This window comes from Dromiciops gliroides, chromosome 3, assembly GCF_019393635.1.
Source record: "Dromiciops gliroides isolate mDroGli1 chromosome 3, mDroGli1.pri, whole genome shotgun sequence".
Lineage (NCBI taxonomy): Eukaryota > Metazoa > Chordata > Mammalia > Microbiotheria > Microbiotheriidae > Dromiciops > Dromiciops gliroides.
In genome coordinates this window covers 96,012,343-96,029,673 of record NC_057863.1, presented here as the reverse complement: position 1 = coordinate 96,029,673, position 17,331 = coordinate 96,012,343, and the positions used below count along the sequence as shown (strand labels likewise).

Genomic DNA, 17,331 nt, shown 5'->3' with positions numbered 1-17,331 from the left:
TTGAAGCTTGGTCAAATCAGCAAGATGTTGAATCTTAATGTCCCATCTTTTATACCATGCAGCATAATTTGGAAAGCAAGAACCAAGATCCCAGCTCAATTACTCATATTATTTCATAAAGAAACCAAACAATAATTTCCTTTTTGATTTGTCTCTAATAAATAACAAGTTCTCATTAAAAACTCTTCAAAAATAAAATAGGCCAAACTTCTTCATAGAAAAAGTATATTTACATCTTCATTCAGAAGCAGAGGTAAAAAGCAAACACAATGTAATATTCAAGTTGAAAAAAATCTATGTTCACCCAGGGTAGCCAAATCTAATAAATTAAGTGAATAGTGTGCATCAAAAATAAGGCAAGAATCCTAGATGTCCAATGAATGACTTCCCCTCCCTACAGAAGTACAGAACTAATCTATCTAGTAGAAAACAAGACAGATGAATTTCAGTACATTTGAAACCCTTAATGACAGAAATGATAAAATGTGAACTTCATACTTGATCAGACACCTAGAATAACTGCAGAAAAAGCAACTTCTAAAGTAGAGAAGGAAGGAGGTATCATTTTTAAAAGGAAATATTCTGTTCTCAAATTCAGAATGCAATGTAAATAGACACAGTGGACATTAGGTGAATATACTCGATACACTGATAGCAAACAGATTTATTTAGAACTTTTTCCATTCCATGTCATCAGGAGGATTAACATCAACTTTCCTTTTACCTACATCAGACCAGTTGGTACTCAGAACTGTGCCTCCAGACTCCATCTGCAATAAGATATAACATTACATTATATTAGAGCCAAGGATCAAAACAGTCTTTCTAAAATTTTACCATTACTTAAAATCACTGAGTCTACACATTCCTGACCATGAACAATAATAAAGTTCTAAACATAAAATGACAATATTCTATGTAACTAAAGCCATGGCCTGAAAGGGTAACAGATGTTGGTAGACTTGAAAGCAAAGGCTAGAGAAGCTTGGAAGTAATCAGGGAGAGCTGAATTGTCATTTGACTGTGCTGGCCATGTAGGTAATAACTGGTTTATGAGGAATAATAGAATTCAAATACATTTGTAACGATTGGAACGACGCCACCTGCTGGAGACTTACTGTAGAAAAGTTCCGCCATGAAAGGAATGACTTTGAGGGCAAGAAAATGCATCTTTTCTTTGGCATCAGGAAGTGATGTTTGCTAGTGGGAGGAAGAAGGAGGAACCTGGCGCTCTGACTGGGGCTTTTTCCTGGGGATGCTGGTGGAGAAGGGAGCTAGAAATGCGCTCTCCCTTTAATAGATAGGAATCTAGGCCTTTTCTTCTCTCTTTACCAAATTCTTATTCTCCTTAATAAATACTTAAAAGTCTAACTCTTGCTAAAGCTTATAATTTATTGGTGACCACTCATTAGATATTTTAGATAGTTTAGCTAGAATTTTAGCCCTTAGATTCCAATGCAAGCTTCCATAATACAAAGGAAATGTTATCAGTTTAGTTATGAAATTGGTTCCCAAGTAAGATTATTGAAGATATTAAAAACTAAGTAGGCAACCATTTTCTATAATGTTTAAGCACAATTATTTCTTGAAGGCTTTTCCAAACCTAAATAAACTACATTTAAGGTATCTAATCCATTTTCTTATGGAACCCTTCACAGGGAAGCTAGTTTGTGCCTGCATTCTCTTTAGAGGAACTGTTCCAAGCTTTGTAGGGAGAAAAATCTGTGTAAAAGGTCTCGGGTGACAGGACAGAAAAATCCATTCTTTAAAAAGGAGAGATTTAGTACTCTTTCAAAATTTTCTAATATTTGTTAGATTCTTTTAAAAAATGTTTATGATCTTACAAATGACTTGTTCATGGCACGTTTCACTTCATCAGAACCATCTGAATAGATCTGCTGAAATAATTTGTTTAAAGCTGCATCTCCTTCTAACTTTTCATTCTTTTCTTCCTCCTTGATTTCACCAACTAATTTGTCCCAATTCCTTGTATAATGAGAGGATGACGGATACATGTGCTTTGAATCTGTGAAATTAAGAAAAGATTAACAACAGATTTTAATCACATCAAGAATATTTAAATGTTATGGAATAAAAATTTTAGCAATTTCATCTAAACAGCTGAATTTCACATTTTTTAATAATAATTTGTTTCTTCTCATTCACCTAAAAAAGCAAATCTATCTGATGATCTAAAAATTTTCAACCAATTGACCTGGGAATTTTATCGCAGAGTAAATAGTACTTAATAGTAAACCTGTAGCATTTTATTTAAAATTCAATTTAAAATAGATGTTCCATTAAGGAATTTATCTATTGTTAATGGGACTTTTATGAATATTAAATGTTAATGTCTTTATCTGAGGTTCTCAAATAACTGTAGGGACCACAAATAAATGAATCATAAATAATTATCCATGCCATTTAAAAGCAGAAATTTGGGGCAGCTAGGTGGCGAAGTGGATAGAGCACTGGCCCTGGATTCAGGAGGACCTGAGTTCAAATCCAGCCTCAGAGCCTTGACACTTACTAGCTGTGTGACCCTGGGCAAGTCACTTAACCCCAACTGCTTCACCAAAACAAACACACACAAAAAGTAGAAATTAACGGTCCATCCTCTCCTCCACCAAACAACAAAATCTGCTCTAAACATGAGACACACATTTCTCATAAGTGTTCATAAATAGTAAATACTGACTCATGGGCTATGGTGTTAAATAAGTGTTATAAATGCTCATTAAGGCATAGTTATTTGAAGTTTTAATCCAATTAAAAAAAAAGTTATTCTGGAGGCTCAAAATGAGTTATAGGCATAGTATCAAAAGTGCCCAAATTTATCCCAACATGAGCTCTTATTTTCCTGTTTCCTGCCCCCCACTTTAAAAGTGGGAGCCAATGCTTATTACTTAATTCTTTGTGCCCTTCTCCTCACCCCCACATATACTTTTATTCACATTAAGTATATTCTGTTCAAACTTTCGCTCACTCCTTCCCCACCATCTAATCCCAATTCCTTGTCCAATTTCCATCAGTGGGCTTAACAAATTACAAATATGATAGAAAAAGGACTAGGAAATGCTAATCTAATTAATACTAACATCAGCTCATGAGGTAGCTGAGAGCAAGGGTTACAATCTCCATTTTACTGATAAAGAAATTGGCCCAGCTGACTGAGACAGGTTAAGTGATTTGCACTTATCTATAGCTTCCAGCCTGCAGTACATAAGAATCTGACAAGCATACTAATTTAGCACAAAATAAAACAAAGCAGGAAACAAAGTATCCTATATATATATATGCAATATTCTGAATGGTAATTTTAAAAAAATAAATTTAATGTCATAATTATGTCTCTGAATATGTTTTTATTTTTTTTAAGTGACCTTAAACATCTATTACAACAAATGAATTAGGAAAGCTTTAGTTGCAGGAAAAATGGTAAGCCTAACTTTACCTCCAATTTCATTCTTTGGAATGTGAACAGTAAAGATTATTATAAAGTACTCATTTTTTAAAATGTAGTAGACTATGCACCATTTTGAGGAAAGCATGACTGACCTTAATGAAACCTGCTAGAGATAAAAATTTGACACCAAGAAAATCTCTGGAAATACTGACATTCAGACTGCATTTTATTTATATCAATAAAATATAATTTATTTATATTAAACATTTAAGAAAATCAATCTCACAAAAATTATACTACTGAAAGTATAAAAACAAAAAGATGACTCCAAGGGGGCAGCTAGGTGGCGCAGTAGATAAAGCACTGGCCCTGGATTCAGGAGTACCTGAGTTCAAATTGGGCCACAGACACTTGACACTTACTAGCTGTGTGATCCTGGGCAAGTCACTTAGCCCCTATTGCCCCACCAAAAAAAAAAAAAAGATGACTCCAAGGAGCAGGGAAGTAATACTGAGAGATTAAGTCATAAGAGACGATTCTGGTGAATGGAATATGAAACCAGAGATTAATAAAGTTTAATTAATATTAAGAATTAATCATTTTGAACAAGCAGTTTTCAGATAAATTAAAGCCATCTACAGCCACATGAAAAATGTTCTCAATCACTACTGAGTAGAGAAATGCAAATTAAAACTACTCTGAGATACCACCTCATACCTATCCAACTGGCTAATATGACAAAAATGGAAAATTATAAATGCTGGAGAAGATGTGGGAAAATTTGCACTGTTGGTGGAGCTATGAACTGATCCAACCATTCTTGGAGAGCAGAATATTGTACACAGTATCAACAACACTGTGTGAGGATCAACTGTGATAGACTTCACTCTTCTCAGCAATACAATGATCCAAGAAAATGCCAAAAGACTTATGATAGAAAATGCTCTCCACATTCAGAAAAAGAACTATGGAGTCTGAATGAAGATTGAAGCATACTATTTCTGCTTTTGTTGTTGTTTTTTATTCTTTCTTGCATTTTTCCCCCTTTTGTTCTGATTCTTCTCTTACAACATGACTAATGTGGAAATATGTTTAACAAGACTGTAATGTATAACCTATATCAGACTACTTGCTGGCTTCAGGAAGGGGCAGGGAAGGAAGGGTGAGAGAAAAATTTGGAACTCAAAAAATATCTTTACATGTAATTGGAATTTTTAAAAAATTAAAACAAAAATAAAAAATAAAAATAAATTTTAAAAAGAATTAACCAGGGGCAGCTAGGTGGCGAAGTGGACAGAGTACCGGCCCTGGAGTCAGGAGTTCCTGAGTTCAAATCCGGCCTCAGACACTTAACACTTACTAGCTGTGTGACCCTGGGCAAGTCACTTAACCCCAATTGCCTCACTAAAAAAAAAAAAAAAAAAAAAAGAATTAACCATTTCAAAAAACAAAAAACAAAAAAAAGGGGCAGCTAGATGGCGCAATGGATGGAGCACCGGCCCTGGAGTCAGGAGTACCTGAGTTCAAATCCGGTCTCAGACACTTAACACTTACTAGCTGTGTGACCACCCTGGGTAAGTCACTTAACCCCAATTGCCTCACTAAAAAAAAAAAAGAATTAACCATTTCACTAATAAATAACTAGTACTAGCTTACTGAAAAAGCTGATTATATTGGATGTATGGGGCATTTTTCAGTGTGAGAGTTCAGCAAAATACTTTTCAAAATAATTTCAAGCTGTACCTGGAAAATATGCACCTTCCAATATACATGAAAACTATCATATCTGCAAGTAACAAGTCCTATTTTCTTTTGCCCGGGTCATCCAAATTAAGTGATAACAGCACCAGCTCAAACTACTCTCATGTCATGTTAAACCTCATAATTTAATTACTAACTTTAGTATGAGATTTCAAGGGTTGGTGTTTACAAAATAACTTACAAATTACAGAATTTTATTCCCACAAGTACAGAAATATGGGCTATTGCATGAGCTCTGATTTCACATAATAATTTCTCCCCTCCTTTGAAATAACAAAGCATTTCATACTTGTTATTACACCAGCATTTTATAACTTAAAGGGCAGCTAGGTAACACAGTGGATAGAGTGCCAGGCCTGGAGTCAGTGAAGACTCATCTTCTGAATTGAAATCTGGCCTCAGAGACTTGCTAATAACTGTGTGACCCTGAGCAAGTCACTTAACCCTGCTTGTCTCAATTTCCTCATCTGTAAAATGGACTGAAGAAGGAAATGGCAAACCAGTCCTGTATATTTGCCAAGAAAACTCTAAATGGGGCCACGAAGAGTCAAACTGAAATGACTGAACAACAACATTATACCTTGAACAACTAAAGTTTTTATCTCCCTTAGTAGAACTGTGCTCCACATTCTTTGATCCCTTCGACCCCCTGACACAATGCAGAAGGCTGCAAAGTAGATAGCTTAAAATCTATTTGTTGAATTAAAAGCTTCTTAAAACATGATTTACTTCACTGAAACTGAAGCTTTGTGTGGTGGGAATTAGCACTGTAGTTAAATGTACTAAATAAATATCCTGAAATTCCAGGAAATTTGGATTTGACTATTTCAACAAAGAAATAGGGATAAAGGGGGGGGGGGCAGCTAGGTGGTGCAGTGGATAAAGCACTGGCCCTGGATTCAGGAGTACCTGAGTTCAAATCCGGCCTCAGACACTTGGCACTTACTGTGTGACCCTGGGCAAGTCACTTAACCCCCACTGCCCCGCCAAAAAAAAAAAAAAAGAGATGGGGGAAAAAATTAGGTGAGCAACTAATTCACACAAACAAGCCAAAGGGAAATACCTAACACAAAAAAGAAGAAATCACCGTGGTAATAATTATGCAAAAATTGAACTTCCCTCTAGATATCTGCTGTCATTCATTCAGCATTCATTCTAAAGTGTTTCTGAATTTTTATAGCTTACAAAGTTAGGACCTTTACAAGAATTACAATTTTATATTCACTTCCATAACAACCCTATTATCCTCAATGTATTTCATCTTGAGAATATAAATAATGAAAGTGGAAAGAATGTTCATTACTGTTTAATGTCAATGGTACAATGTTTGAATTTCAAGCTCATCAAGGTCAGAAAACAAACCTGGTGTGAATTGTTTGGGTTTGGATACATCTCTTTGTCCCTCCAGCTTCTCCCATCTTACAGCCTCTGACTTTTTCATTTTTATTTCAATCTAGAGAAAAACAAAAAAACAAAAAAATGTCACATAAAAATCAGACAGCAGTCCACAAAGGCTTAGGGTTTCCTTAAATGTCTCAAATTCTTATGAGATAAATTACATAGTTTGATAACTTTTAAAAAAATAAAATATTAAGAAATACTGATTTCATCTTTTTGTTTTCAGACTAAAAACTCATCTTTCAAAAACACAGAATTCGGAACAATATATACCAGTTACCAATAATTACCCAAAAAATGGGTCTTGGAATCAATATTCATTTTTTCACACGCATTTACTCTTATATTTACTCCCTGAATAATGGTCATAGCACTATTTTTAAAATCTTTTTATCACAGTATAAATGTCACAATCACTTTCTGATGCCTATAATAAGAATTTCACTTGATTCATGCATTCAGTAAGTATCTGTCAAATGCATAAGATGGGCAAGGCAGTATGCTAAGAATTGTAGGGGATATAAAGAATATGTAAGACATGATCCTTGCTCTCTATGAGTCTATACTCTAGTAGGAAAGATGGGACAGGTACAGAAGTAATGACAAGTTAAATATATGATAAATGCCAAATGAGTAATATAGACAATAAGTAGCTATCAAAAGAGAAATGGAACCGGGTGGTTGGGGGTGATGCCATTTCAATGAGAAAGTAGTATTTCAACTGGATCTTAAAAATGGCCAGGATTTTAATAGATAAAGACAGAAAGAAAAGGCATTCCAAAAAGAGGGAATGACATGAATAAAGATGTCAAGGTGGGAAAGGGCAAAATATATTTGAAGTAATGCAAGTAAGCCAGTATTCCAGTTTGAATGGAGTAGACTGAAGCAAAGTAAAAAAAAAATTAAAATGGAAGAAAATGTTAGATCCTTCCCTCCCACCCTAAGTTACTTGGTATTGACTTAGCTGTAAAAATATTTTCCTCCCCATTTAAACACAACTTCTTTGAGGGTAGGGAATGTTTTATTTTTTGTCTTTGTAACACAAAGACACAATAGGTGCTTAATAAATATTTGCTGAATTGAACTGAATAGAAATAAAACTGGAAAGGATGATATAGGTCAGGTTGTGAAGCATTTTACATGCTAGAATAAGGAAATTTGGACTTCAGATTAATTCTACAATGAGGCAGTTACAAATTGTTTCCTTTTGTTTTCTATCTGGGCTTTATCCAATCTTTCATTTTTCTCCTAGTCTAGCCCTATATATCTCTCAAGTAATGGCTCATCTCTATTGCATACTGTCAGGTCTTTAAATCATAAAAGCTATGTAAATTAGAATAGTAGTCAAAAGGAAACAAGCATTTACTATGTGCCAGGCACTGTGCTAAAGTGATGTTTAGTCTATAATACTAGACTAAATAATACGACTGCAGAAAAAGGTTTACAAAAGTAAAGGTAAGGGGGAGCTAGGTGGTGAAGTGGATAGAGCACTGGCCCTGGAGTCAGGAATACCTGAGTTCAAATCTGACCTCAGAGACTTAACGCTTACTAGCTGTGTGACCCTGGGCAAGTCACTTAACCCCAATTGCCTCACTAAAAAAAAAAAAAAAAAAGTAAAGGTAGCTGTATATATTAATCTATACCTAAGGCTTAAGTGGAAACAGTTAACTAAATATAATACATAGTATAGAAGAATTAAGTGGTTCATATTGTCTCCAAAGAATGCTCAATCATCTAGGAGTTTATGCTGAACATAATGCTTACTATGATGAAACTAAACTAAACAGTCTCCTTTAGAAAAGAATTTTACATTAGAACAGGTACTATGTTAAACAAAGTAACTAAAGCATCTAGATAACGTAGGCACCTGAAGAGGAGCTGTGTCACCACAGGTGGCCCTCAGGGTTGGGTCCTTCGGCCTCTTCTCTTCTCACACTCTACTATTTCACTTGGTGATCTTATCAGCTCCCATGGATTTCATTACCAGATGTCTATGCTGATTTCCAAATGTACCTATCCTGACCCAATCTTTCTGCTGACCTCCAATCTTGCATCTTCAACTGCCTTTTCATACAACTTGAACTGGATGCCCAAAAGACATCTTAAACTTATATATGTCTAAAATAGAACTCATTATTAACCTTTTCTCCTAAATCCTCCCCATCTCCTATCTTCCCTATTAGTATAGAGGGCAACATCATCCTGGCAATCTCTCAGGCTCACAACCTAGGAGTCTTCCTCTCATCCCCCATATCCTAACTGTTGCCAAAGCCTGTCAATTGCATCTTTGCAACATCTCATATAGGTACTCTTCTCTCCTGTGTCACTGCTACCACTCTAGTGCAGGCCCTCATCACTTCATGCCTTGATTGTTGCAACAGCCTGCTGGGGGAATCTATCTGCCTTAAGTCCTTCCCTATTCCAATCCATCCTCCATTCAGACATTTAAAGTGGTTTTCCTAAAACAATGTTACATCATATCAACTCCTTACTCAATAAACTTCAGTGCCTTCCTATTACCTACAGGAACAAATACAAAATGTTCTGTTTGGCAATCAGATCCTTTTATGCCTTTTTGTCTACTACCTTTCCAGTGTCCGTACACCTTACTCCTCAACACATATTCTTCAATCCAGTGACACAGGCCTCCTGACTGTTCTACGAACAAGATACTCCATCTCTAGGTTCCAGGCATTTCTCTCTAATTGTTCTCCTGTAATGCTCTCCCTCCTGTTCCCCTGATTTCCCCTGGCTTCCTTCAAGTCCCAACAAAAATCCCACCTTTTAAAGAAAGTCTTCCCCAACCCCTCTTAATTTGAGTGCCTTCCTTCTGTTAATTACTTCCTATCTAACCTGTGTATATAGCTTCCTCTGTAGTTTGTTTACATGTTATCTTCCCTATTAGATAGTAGGGGCTTAATAAATATTTATTGATTAATATTTAATTGTTAAGTTTTTAGATATTCAAACAATTAAACTTAATATAATTTCATAATAAAAAATTTTAGTAATTACATGAATTAAGGCTGTATTAAAGCTCTATACTGATTCTTACTGTTGTATGAAGATGATCCTATATTTTTTATTTTTAAATAAGTTTATTACTCTTTTTGTTTTTACATCACAATATTTCTGAATGTGTATCACCACTCCCACCCCAACTCCACCTGATTCATCACTGAATCCTATATACCTCATATCAAAGAAAACTAGTTAAGTGAAAACAGCAAAAAGTAAGTGACCCACTATTAAAAACATGCAACATTCTTCCCTCACAGTCAGTCCCACCTCTCTGGGAACATATGTCATCTTTCACTTACTCATTTCAGCTTCCTCTTAGCGACTTTCCCCCTTTACATTTTTATAGTCATTGGATACATTGTTGTGGTTCTGCTCCTCTCACTGTATCAGCTAACACAAATCTTCCCATTTCTCTGAATTCCTTATATTTGACATTTCTTACTAAACAACAATATTACAATACATATGCTTGTTCAGCTATTTCTTATCAATGGGTGCTCATTTTGCTTCAACTATCTTGTTACCACAAAAAGCACGGCTATGTATATTTTTCTACTTATTTGTCCCTTTCTTCCATTTTGTACACCTTTCTTTCATATGCCTACCCAGGACTGAGTTCATCATGAGTATAAACAGTTATTTTTTTTTTGCATATTTCTGAATTGTTTTCCAAAAACAGCTGGACCAATTCACAGCTCTATCAACAATGTATTCTCATAGCTCCACCAACATTTTTTCTATTTTTTCTTTTTCCTATTTTTCTCCCCTTTCTAATCCTAGGTCTTTAAAGGCAATGACGATAGAATATATGCTCTGGCAGATCCTATAAAACTTTAAAAGCTCCCAGTATGGGGAAGGCAACTTACTTTATTACCTGAGGAAAAGCCTAAGATTGGAAAAATGTATAATCAAAATACTGGCCACCAAATGATGGGTGTGGAGGGGCGGCTTTACAAAATAACACCTACATAATTGATATGAGATCTTTGAAGATTACTTGAGTAATTGGATAGACAATACTTTTAAGAGGTATTGAATAAAAGGTAATGAATAAAAACTTTTCTTTAAAAGTAACCTACAAAAGAAACAATTTCTATTTATTTGATGGCCTTCCATTTTAAAAACTGAACAAACACATAAGAATGATTAATATTGAAGTAATTCCTTTTGACATTTTAAAAAACAAAAGCTAAGAATAAGATTATGATGCTATGAAGGAAGTAACATCTGTTCAATCATTGGCTTTATGTTAATTAGAACAGTAAACTCCTTCTACAATGCAGTTCCACTTTAAAAACATTAAATAACATTTTATTAAAGTATATTACAGAAAAAATTATCCTTATGATCTCAGTGAAAATGGCCAGTATCCAGTAATGGATTTCAGTTTCAAATGAAGAGAAAATATTTTCAACACCTTGTTTATGCCAACTCCAATGAAGATTTTAAAATACTGCTTAAATGGAGGCTGGTGTGTAAAACATACACACAACTTAGATTTTTTTTTAAAATGATATATATAAAAAGAATATATCAATAAAATCTTTAAACTAGTAGCCTATTCTCCAATGACAGATGGTCTTATCTGATGCAACATCTTTAAAGAAACATATTTAGCACCATATTTTCGGGAAGAAGAGCCAGAACTCACATATTTTAGCAAAGTTAAAGCAAATTTATTTGCCTCTCAGAGTATACTGTAAAATTACAAATTAATGTGAAACTATATTTAACTGAGATATCAGATAGATGCTAATGAAATACTAACTAAAAAACCCCCACAAATCTATACTACTCTAACTGATGGATTACATACTGTTCACAAAAGCACAAAGCTGTAATTGAATAAACAAAAATCTGATTGGGAGGGGGGAGGGCCAGAGGTAATGAGGGTGAAATGACTTGCCAAGGGTCACACAGCTAGTAAGTGTCAAGTGTCTGAGGCCGTATTTTAACTCAGGTCCTCCAGAATCTGGGGCCGGTGCTTTATCCACTACACCACCAAGCTGCTCTCTGATTTTTTTAAATTGACATATATCAAATATCACAATATGTCATTCCAAATTCTTAAAAGTACCTACCTTGTTAATAAATTAGGTTTCCAGAAATAAGCATGGCATTTTAGAGCTAAAAGAGTTTAGAGGTTATCTGGTCCAACCTCCACATTTTGCAAAAAAAGAACCACAGATGTGGATGGTGCGCCTACATCTCCTAGCTAATCAGCAAGAAAACCACTGTGTTAAAAATCAATTGGGGGGGGGGGGGGCAGCTAGGTGGCACAGTAGATAGAGCAGGGGCCCTGGAGTCAGGAGGACCTGAGTTCAAATCTGGCCTCAGACACTTAACACTTAATCAATCTGGGGGCAGCTAGGTGGCACAATGAATAAAGCACCAGCCCTGGATTCAGGAGGACCTGAGTTCAAATCCAACCTCAGACACTAACCCTCATTGCCCTGCCCCCCCCAAAAATCAATCTATAAATCAACAAGACTTTATTAAGCAACAGCCATGTGCCAGGCACTGTGCTAGGCATTGGGATACAAATCCTGAACTCAAGGAGTTTACATTCCATAGTAGTAAACAACATGTACTCAAATATGTAAATACGAAGTCGTTTGGGGTGGGGTACCTATAGCTGGAAAGTCAGAGGTCAAGAAAGGCACCTTGCAGGAGGAGATAATACTTGATCGGAGTTCTAAAGTGAGCTGTGGATCTGATGAAGAGAGTACATGAAATGTACTCCATGCACAGTTTGTATAAAGGCACCGAAATGAAAGATAGAATGTCATGAGGGCATAGAAGTAACTCAATTTGGTTGGAGTACAGTATGTCTGAAGGAGAATAAAGCATAATAAACCTAGAATGTTAAGATGAAGCTAGACTGTGGAAAGCTTAAAATGTCAAGCAGGGGAGTTTGTGTTTAATCCTAGGGCCACTAAAGCTTACTGAGCAGGAATGACATGGTCATATGTGTATTTGAGGAATATCACTTTGGCAGCTTTGTAGAGGATAGATCAGAGGTGGGAGCAACTAGAGGAATGAAGCCCAATTAAAAGGCTACTGAAGACTTCTATCCAAGATGAGACTTGAACAGAAGCAGACTGCCCAACTCCCACATATCTAACTCCAGCAAAACCTTGAAGTTCACACCAGAATGAATAATGATAAAGTAATCAAGAAAGAAACTATAGTAAGTTATTTCTCCTCCAGAACGGTACAAAAAGCCAGCCTGAAATTCAGGGGCCATAGGAAAGAGGGTCCTTTAACAAAATAAGTAGCAGTGTGGCCAATGACCTATTATAGCCTGCAAACAAGGGTCTATGTCTGGAAGTAAGAATAGAGGGCTTCCCTTAGCTTCCGGAAAGGGAGAAAGCTCCAAGGTAGAAACCTTTGAAGACCTGAAAACCAGCACCAAGTAACAACCAGCACAGCAACTGTAATATTCAGCTAATAATAACTCAGGTTCAGAGTCTTCAAGGTCCTTAGTACTCTATCATGAAAACATCAAAGAGGACTCCGAAGATCCATCACTCTGAAGCTCAAAAATCTAGGAGAGACTAATCCCAGGAATTGGAGGTCAATGCAGGTGCCCAGAGGACTCAAGGCAAAACCAAAAAAGGGTTAACCATCTTATTCAAAAGCAGAGCAGGGGAGAGAGTCTGGACCTTAGACAAAGCCCCCATTCAGAAACTAAATCTGGAAAGATAAATAAATCAAAGAAAACCAACCAGTATAAAAAATTATCACAAATCTAGATACTCCAAAAAAAGAATATGACTTCAGGTGGAGACTCAAAGGAAAAAAATTAATTCCTCACAAAGACACATGAATACTTAGAAGAAATGAAGCAAGAGATAAAAAAAAAAAACAAAAGAAAAACTCCAGAGGAAATAAATGGAAGGAAAATAAGTAGCTTAGAAAACAAAGTGATTGCAAAAAAAGTTATTGTAATACTTTTTTTAAATGCACAAAAGAGAAGGAAAAAAGTTCAGAATGAGTTCCAGACAAGCAGGATTGTCTTGAATATAGAGAATATTAGTTTTTTAAGAAAAAGAAGATGGTTCAGTTAAGGGAACATTCATGTTTAAGAGACAGGAGATGGGTGACAATCCAGCAAAGGAGTCTGAGAAGAAACACACAAAGAGGTAAGAAGAAAATTAGAAAAGAACAAAAACCCAGAGGAGAAAGTATCTAGTACAAGCAAGTAGTCACTAGTGTCAAATACTGCAAAGTTCAAAAATAAAGAATACTAAGAAACTTTTTAAAGCAACTTAGCAATTAAATTTCAGCAATTAAAAAGACAAATTTCAGGTTAGTGATAAGGAAGTCCAATTTTAAAGGGCTCAGAATTAAATAAAAAGAGAAAGTAGGAAGAGTGGATTTTGCATAAGAGAATCTCTGTTCAAATCCCAGCTCTCCAACTTTCTACCTGCATGAACTTTAGCAAGGCTCTTAACCTTGGGGGCCTCAGTTTCCTAATCTGTAAAATGAGAGGATATACTAATGGCCTCAGAACAAGTAACCTCTGAAGTGCCTTCCAACTTTAAATCTATGATACTATGAGCTATGATTAGAACCTACACCTCTTGGTTCCTAGGATAATGATTTTAACACTGCCAACTTTCCTACATTAAAATTCTGATGTTAATGATAAAATTACAACTCAAGATTCAGATTAATCTGGGTATAAAAAGAGTTTTAAAACAAATTTTCTAGGAGGCTCACAACAAGATATGTGGCTAAGATGTACTGTTATAAATCAAGTATGCTACTACAATTGCAATGAACAATGTATCAAAATAAACACTACAGCATTTTGCATTTGAACTGAATCTGTTTTTAAATAGTTTGAAACTACTTAGTCTGACACTATAATACACTGAGGAAGCTTTTACTATGATAGTTTAATACAAATCAGTAACACTGCATTGTGATTCTCTGTGATAGAAGAAAATTTGGATCTCCACAATCCACAGCTCACAGATGAGAATTTGTAATATAACCACCTTCTTATTCCTAAAGCAAGCTTGGAACTAAAATGTTTAGAGTATTCCATTTTCATTACTATTTTTCTAGACCACACACTTTTTCTATAGGGAAATGGTAAAAATACCAAGAGTTATTAGCCAAGGTAGTCAATGACACAAATTTGCAAATGAAAAGAAGTATTACAAAATTACTAATATGACAGTGTTTTACATAATTGCACATGTATAACCTATATCTGATAGCTAGTACTGCCTCGGAAGGGAAGAAGGGAGAGAAGGGAGGAGGCATAGAATTTGGAACTCAAAAATTTAAATAAAGATGTTTATTTTTTTAAAAGGAAAGAGAAGAAGTGTAAGAGTATTAGTCAAGTACACAATAAGGCACATGTGGGTGACTCGTATCTTCTAAAATTGTGCTAACCCATTTGTTTGAACTGGTGTTTACTAAGCTAATACAAATATTTTTTGAAATGTCAAGTCTTTTCTTCATAAAAATTTCATAAAAGAAACATCAAATGTAGTTATTAAGCTTGCAAAGACAATGAAATAATAAAATGAATCGCCAACAATAACAATCTTGTAGTTTAATCACACCAACCTTAGTTCTTAGCTGACTGCCAACAGTTACTCAATTCAGTCAAAACACCCAACCAAGAAATTGGGTGCCTGATGTGTCCAGCACTATGGTGAATGCAAAAGAAGTATAAGGCAAGGCAGGAAGATCAGTTGAACATGCCACATATGGACACTTTACTAGAAAAAGGAGACCAAGGATCCTGTTTTTTCTCTATCACTTTTTAATGAAGACCTTGAACAAATTTAATACCATACAGGTACTTAACTTTTGTGGTTGTTCAATCGTGTCCAATTCTTTGTGACCCCACTTGGAGTTCTCTTGGAAAAGATACTGGAATGGTTTGCCATTTCCTTCTCCAACTCATTTTACAGATGAGGAACTGAGGCAAACGGAGTTAAGTGACTTGCCCTAAGTCACACAGCTAGTTAGTCTTCAGCGTCTGAGATTGGGTTTGAACTCACAAAGATGAATCTTCCTGACTCCAGATGCAGCAGCACTATATCCACTGAGCCACCAGTGCTCCTGGTACAGAACTAGGAAATCACTAAGGTTTTTATCTCCCCAATATTCAGATCATCTGCAATCTAAGGTTGCTGCAGGATTCCAACTGTGAAGTGACAAGGGCCTAAACTAGATGAGTAACAATGGGAACTGGGGAGGGCAAAAAAGTAAGAACTACACATTTTCTATGTTGTGAAACATTTTAGTAGGACGATTCATAAAACAATGATTTACTAAATAAAGATAAGGGAAGAGACTCAAAAAGGAATCTGAAATTTCACATTTGGAAGAAAAACTCACTCAACATGATGTAGAAAATCACATGTAGCCTCTGACCTCGTCTGTCTCAAACAGACCCTGGCCTTGCTGTGTTCCAGCTAGAGCTGCAGGCCTGTAATCTCTGCCTTCTGACCTTGTCTGTCTCAGACAGGCTCTGGCCTTGAGGGACCCCAGCTGCAATGACAGGCCTCCCTTAACCATGACCTCATTCTTAGGTATTCCTGTAATGATGACTAAACCACTAGGTGCCACTATGCATCCTTTGTTTGGTGAATAACTGACCTCATCTTCGTTTGATAAACTTGCCACTATACCACGCCTACTCTTTTTGTATATAACCAGATGGGCTACAAGATTCAGGGCCCACTGTTGAGGCTTGAAACCCCCTTTGGGCCCGCGCATAATAAACTCTCTCTCTCCACCTCAAGTACCTGGCTGAGTATTTTCTGTGTCAATCATCATAACAAACATACAATTTGTTTGGTGTTACCTTTGACAGAAATAGGGAGGTTTAGGGAAAGGGTGTGAAAGAAGCAGTTAAAACTGGCTTTAAAAAGATAAAATCAGGGCAGCTAGGTGGTGCAGTGGATTAAAGCACCAGCCCTGGATTCAGGAGGACCTGAGTTCAAATCCAGCTTCAGACACTTGACACTTACTAGCTGTGTGACCCTGGGCAAGTCACTTAACCCTCATTGCCCCACCAAAAAAAAAAGGATAAAATCTATTTTAGATATATTGGATGAGATAAAGGAGGGGAAACTTCAAGGAATCATTTGGAGCTAATAATCATTTCCTTTATAACCTGAGAAGAAAAGATTACTAGGGTTCCTACTTTTTTGGGGGGGGGGGGAGGGGGCAGGGAATGAGGGTTAAGTGACTTGCCCAGGGTCACAGAGCTAGTATGTGTCAAGTGTCTGAGGCCCAATTTGAACTCAGGTACTCCTGAATCCAGGGCCAGTGCTTTATCCACTGCGCCACCTAGCTGCCCCTCCCTAGCTTCTTTCAAGAACCAACTCAAAGTCTATTTTCTACAGAAGCCTTCTCCAGGTACCTCCAGCTACTAATAAGTTCCCCTTTCAGATTAGCTTCCATTTAACTATTCTGTATATAATTTGTTTATAACCAGTTATTTATAGTTTCTCTTCCAATAGAATGTACGTTCCTTGAGGGTAGGAACTGGGTTTTTTGCCTTTGTTTGGGTCACTAGCACTCAACACAATGTCCAGCACACAGAAAGCACCTGCTGACTGACTCACCAAAGACCACAATACAGAGAGACAATAGTCAGTGTGCTTCCTGATAAATTCTGTGTAAGCTTGTCTCCAACTTCCAGCTTCAATCTAGGCCTGCCCTGGCCTAAAACAGTCCCCTATCCTCAGAGTCCATAAAGTGTGGAAAGG

General features: G+C 36.2%; 1 protein-coding gene across 2 annotated transcripts in view; it reads right to left on the bottom strand.

Moving 5' to 3' along the window:
- Nucleotides 1–631: 631 nt before the first annotated feature.
- The window catches only part of SUGT1 (SGT1 homolog, MIS12 kinetochore complex assembly cochaperone), a 72,469-nt gene continuing 55,769 nt past the window's right edge, over nt 632–17,331 (bottom strand). For both annotated transcript variants that reach the window (XM_043994866.1, XM_043994867.1), the window contains 3 exons: nt 6,530–6,620; nt 1,845–2,026; nt 632–770 (listed from right to left, as the gene is read on the bottom strand). In XM_043994866.1, the coding sequence (XP_043850801.1) occupies nt 669–770; nt 1,845–2,026; nt 6,530–6,620 (375 nt within the window). In that variant the 3' untranslated portion in view covers nt 632–668. The remainder of the gene's footprint in view (nt 771–1,844; nt 2,027–6,529; nt 6,621–17,331) is intronic.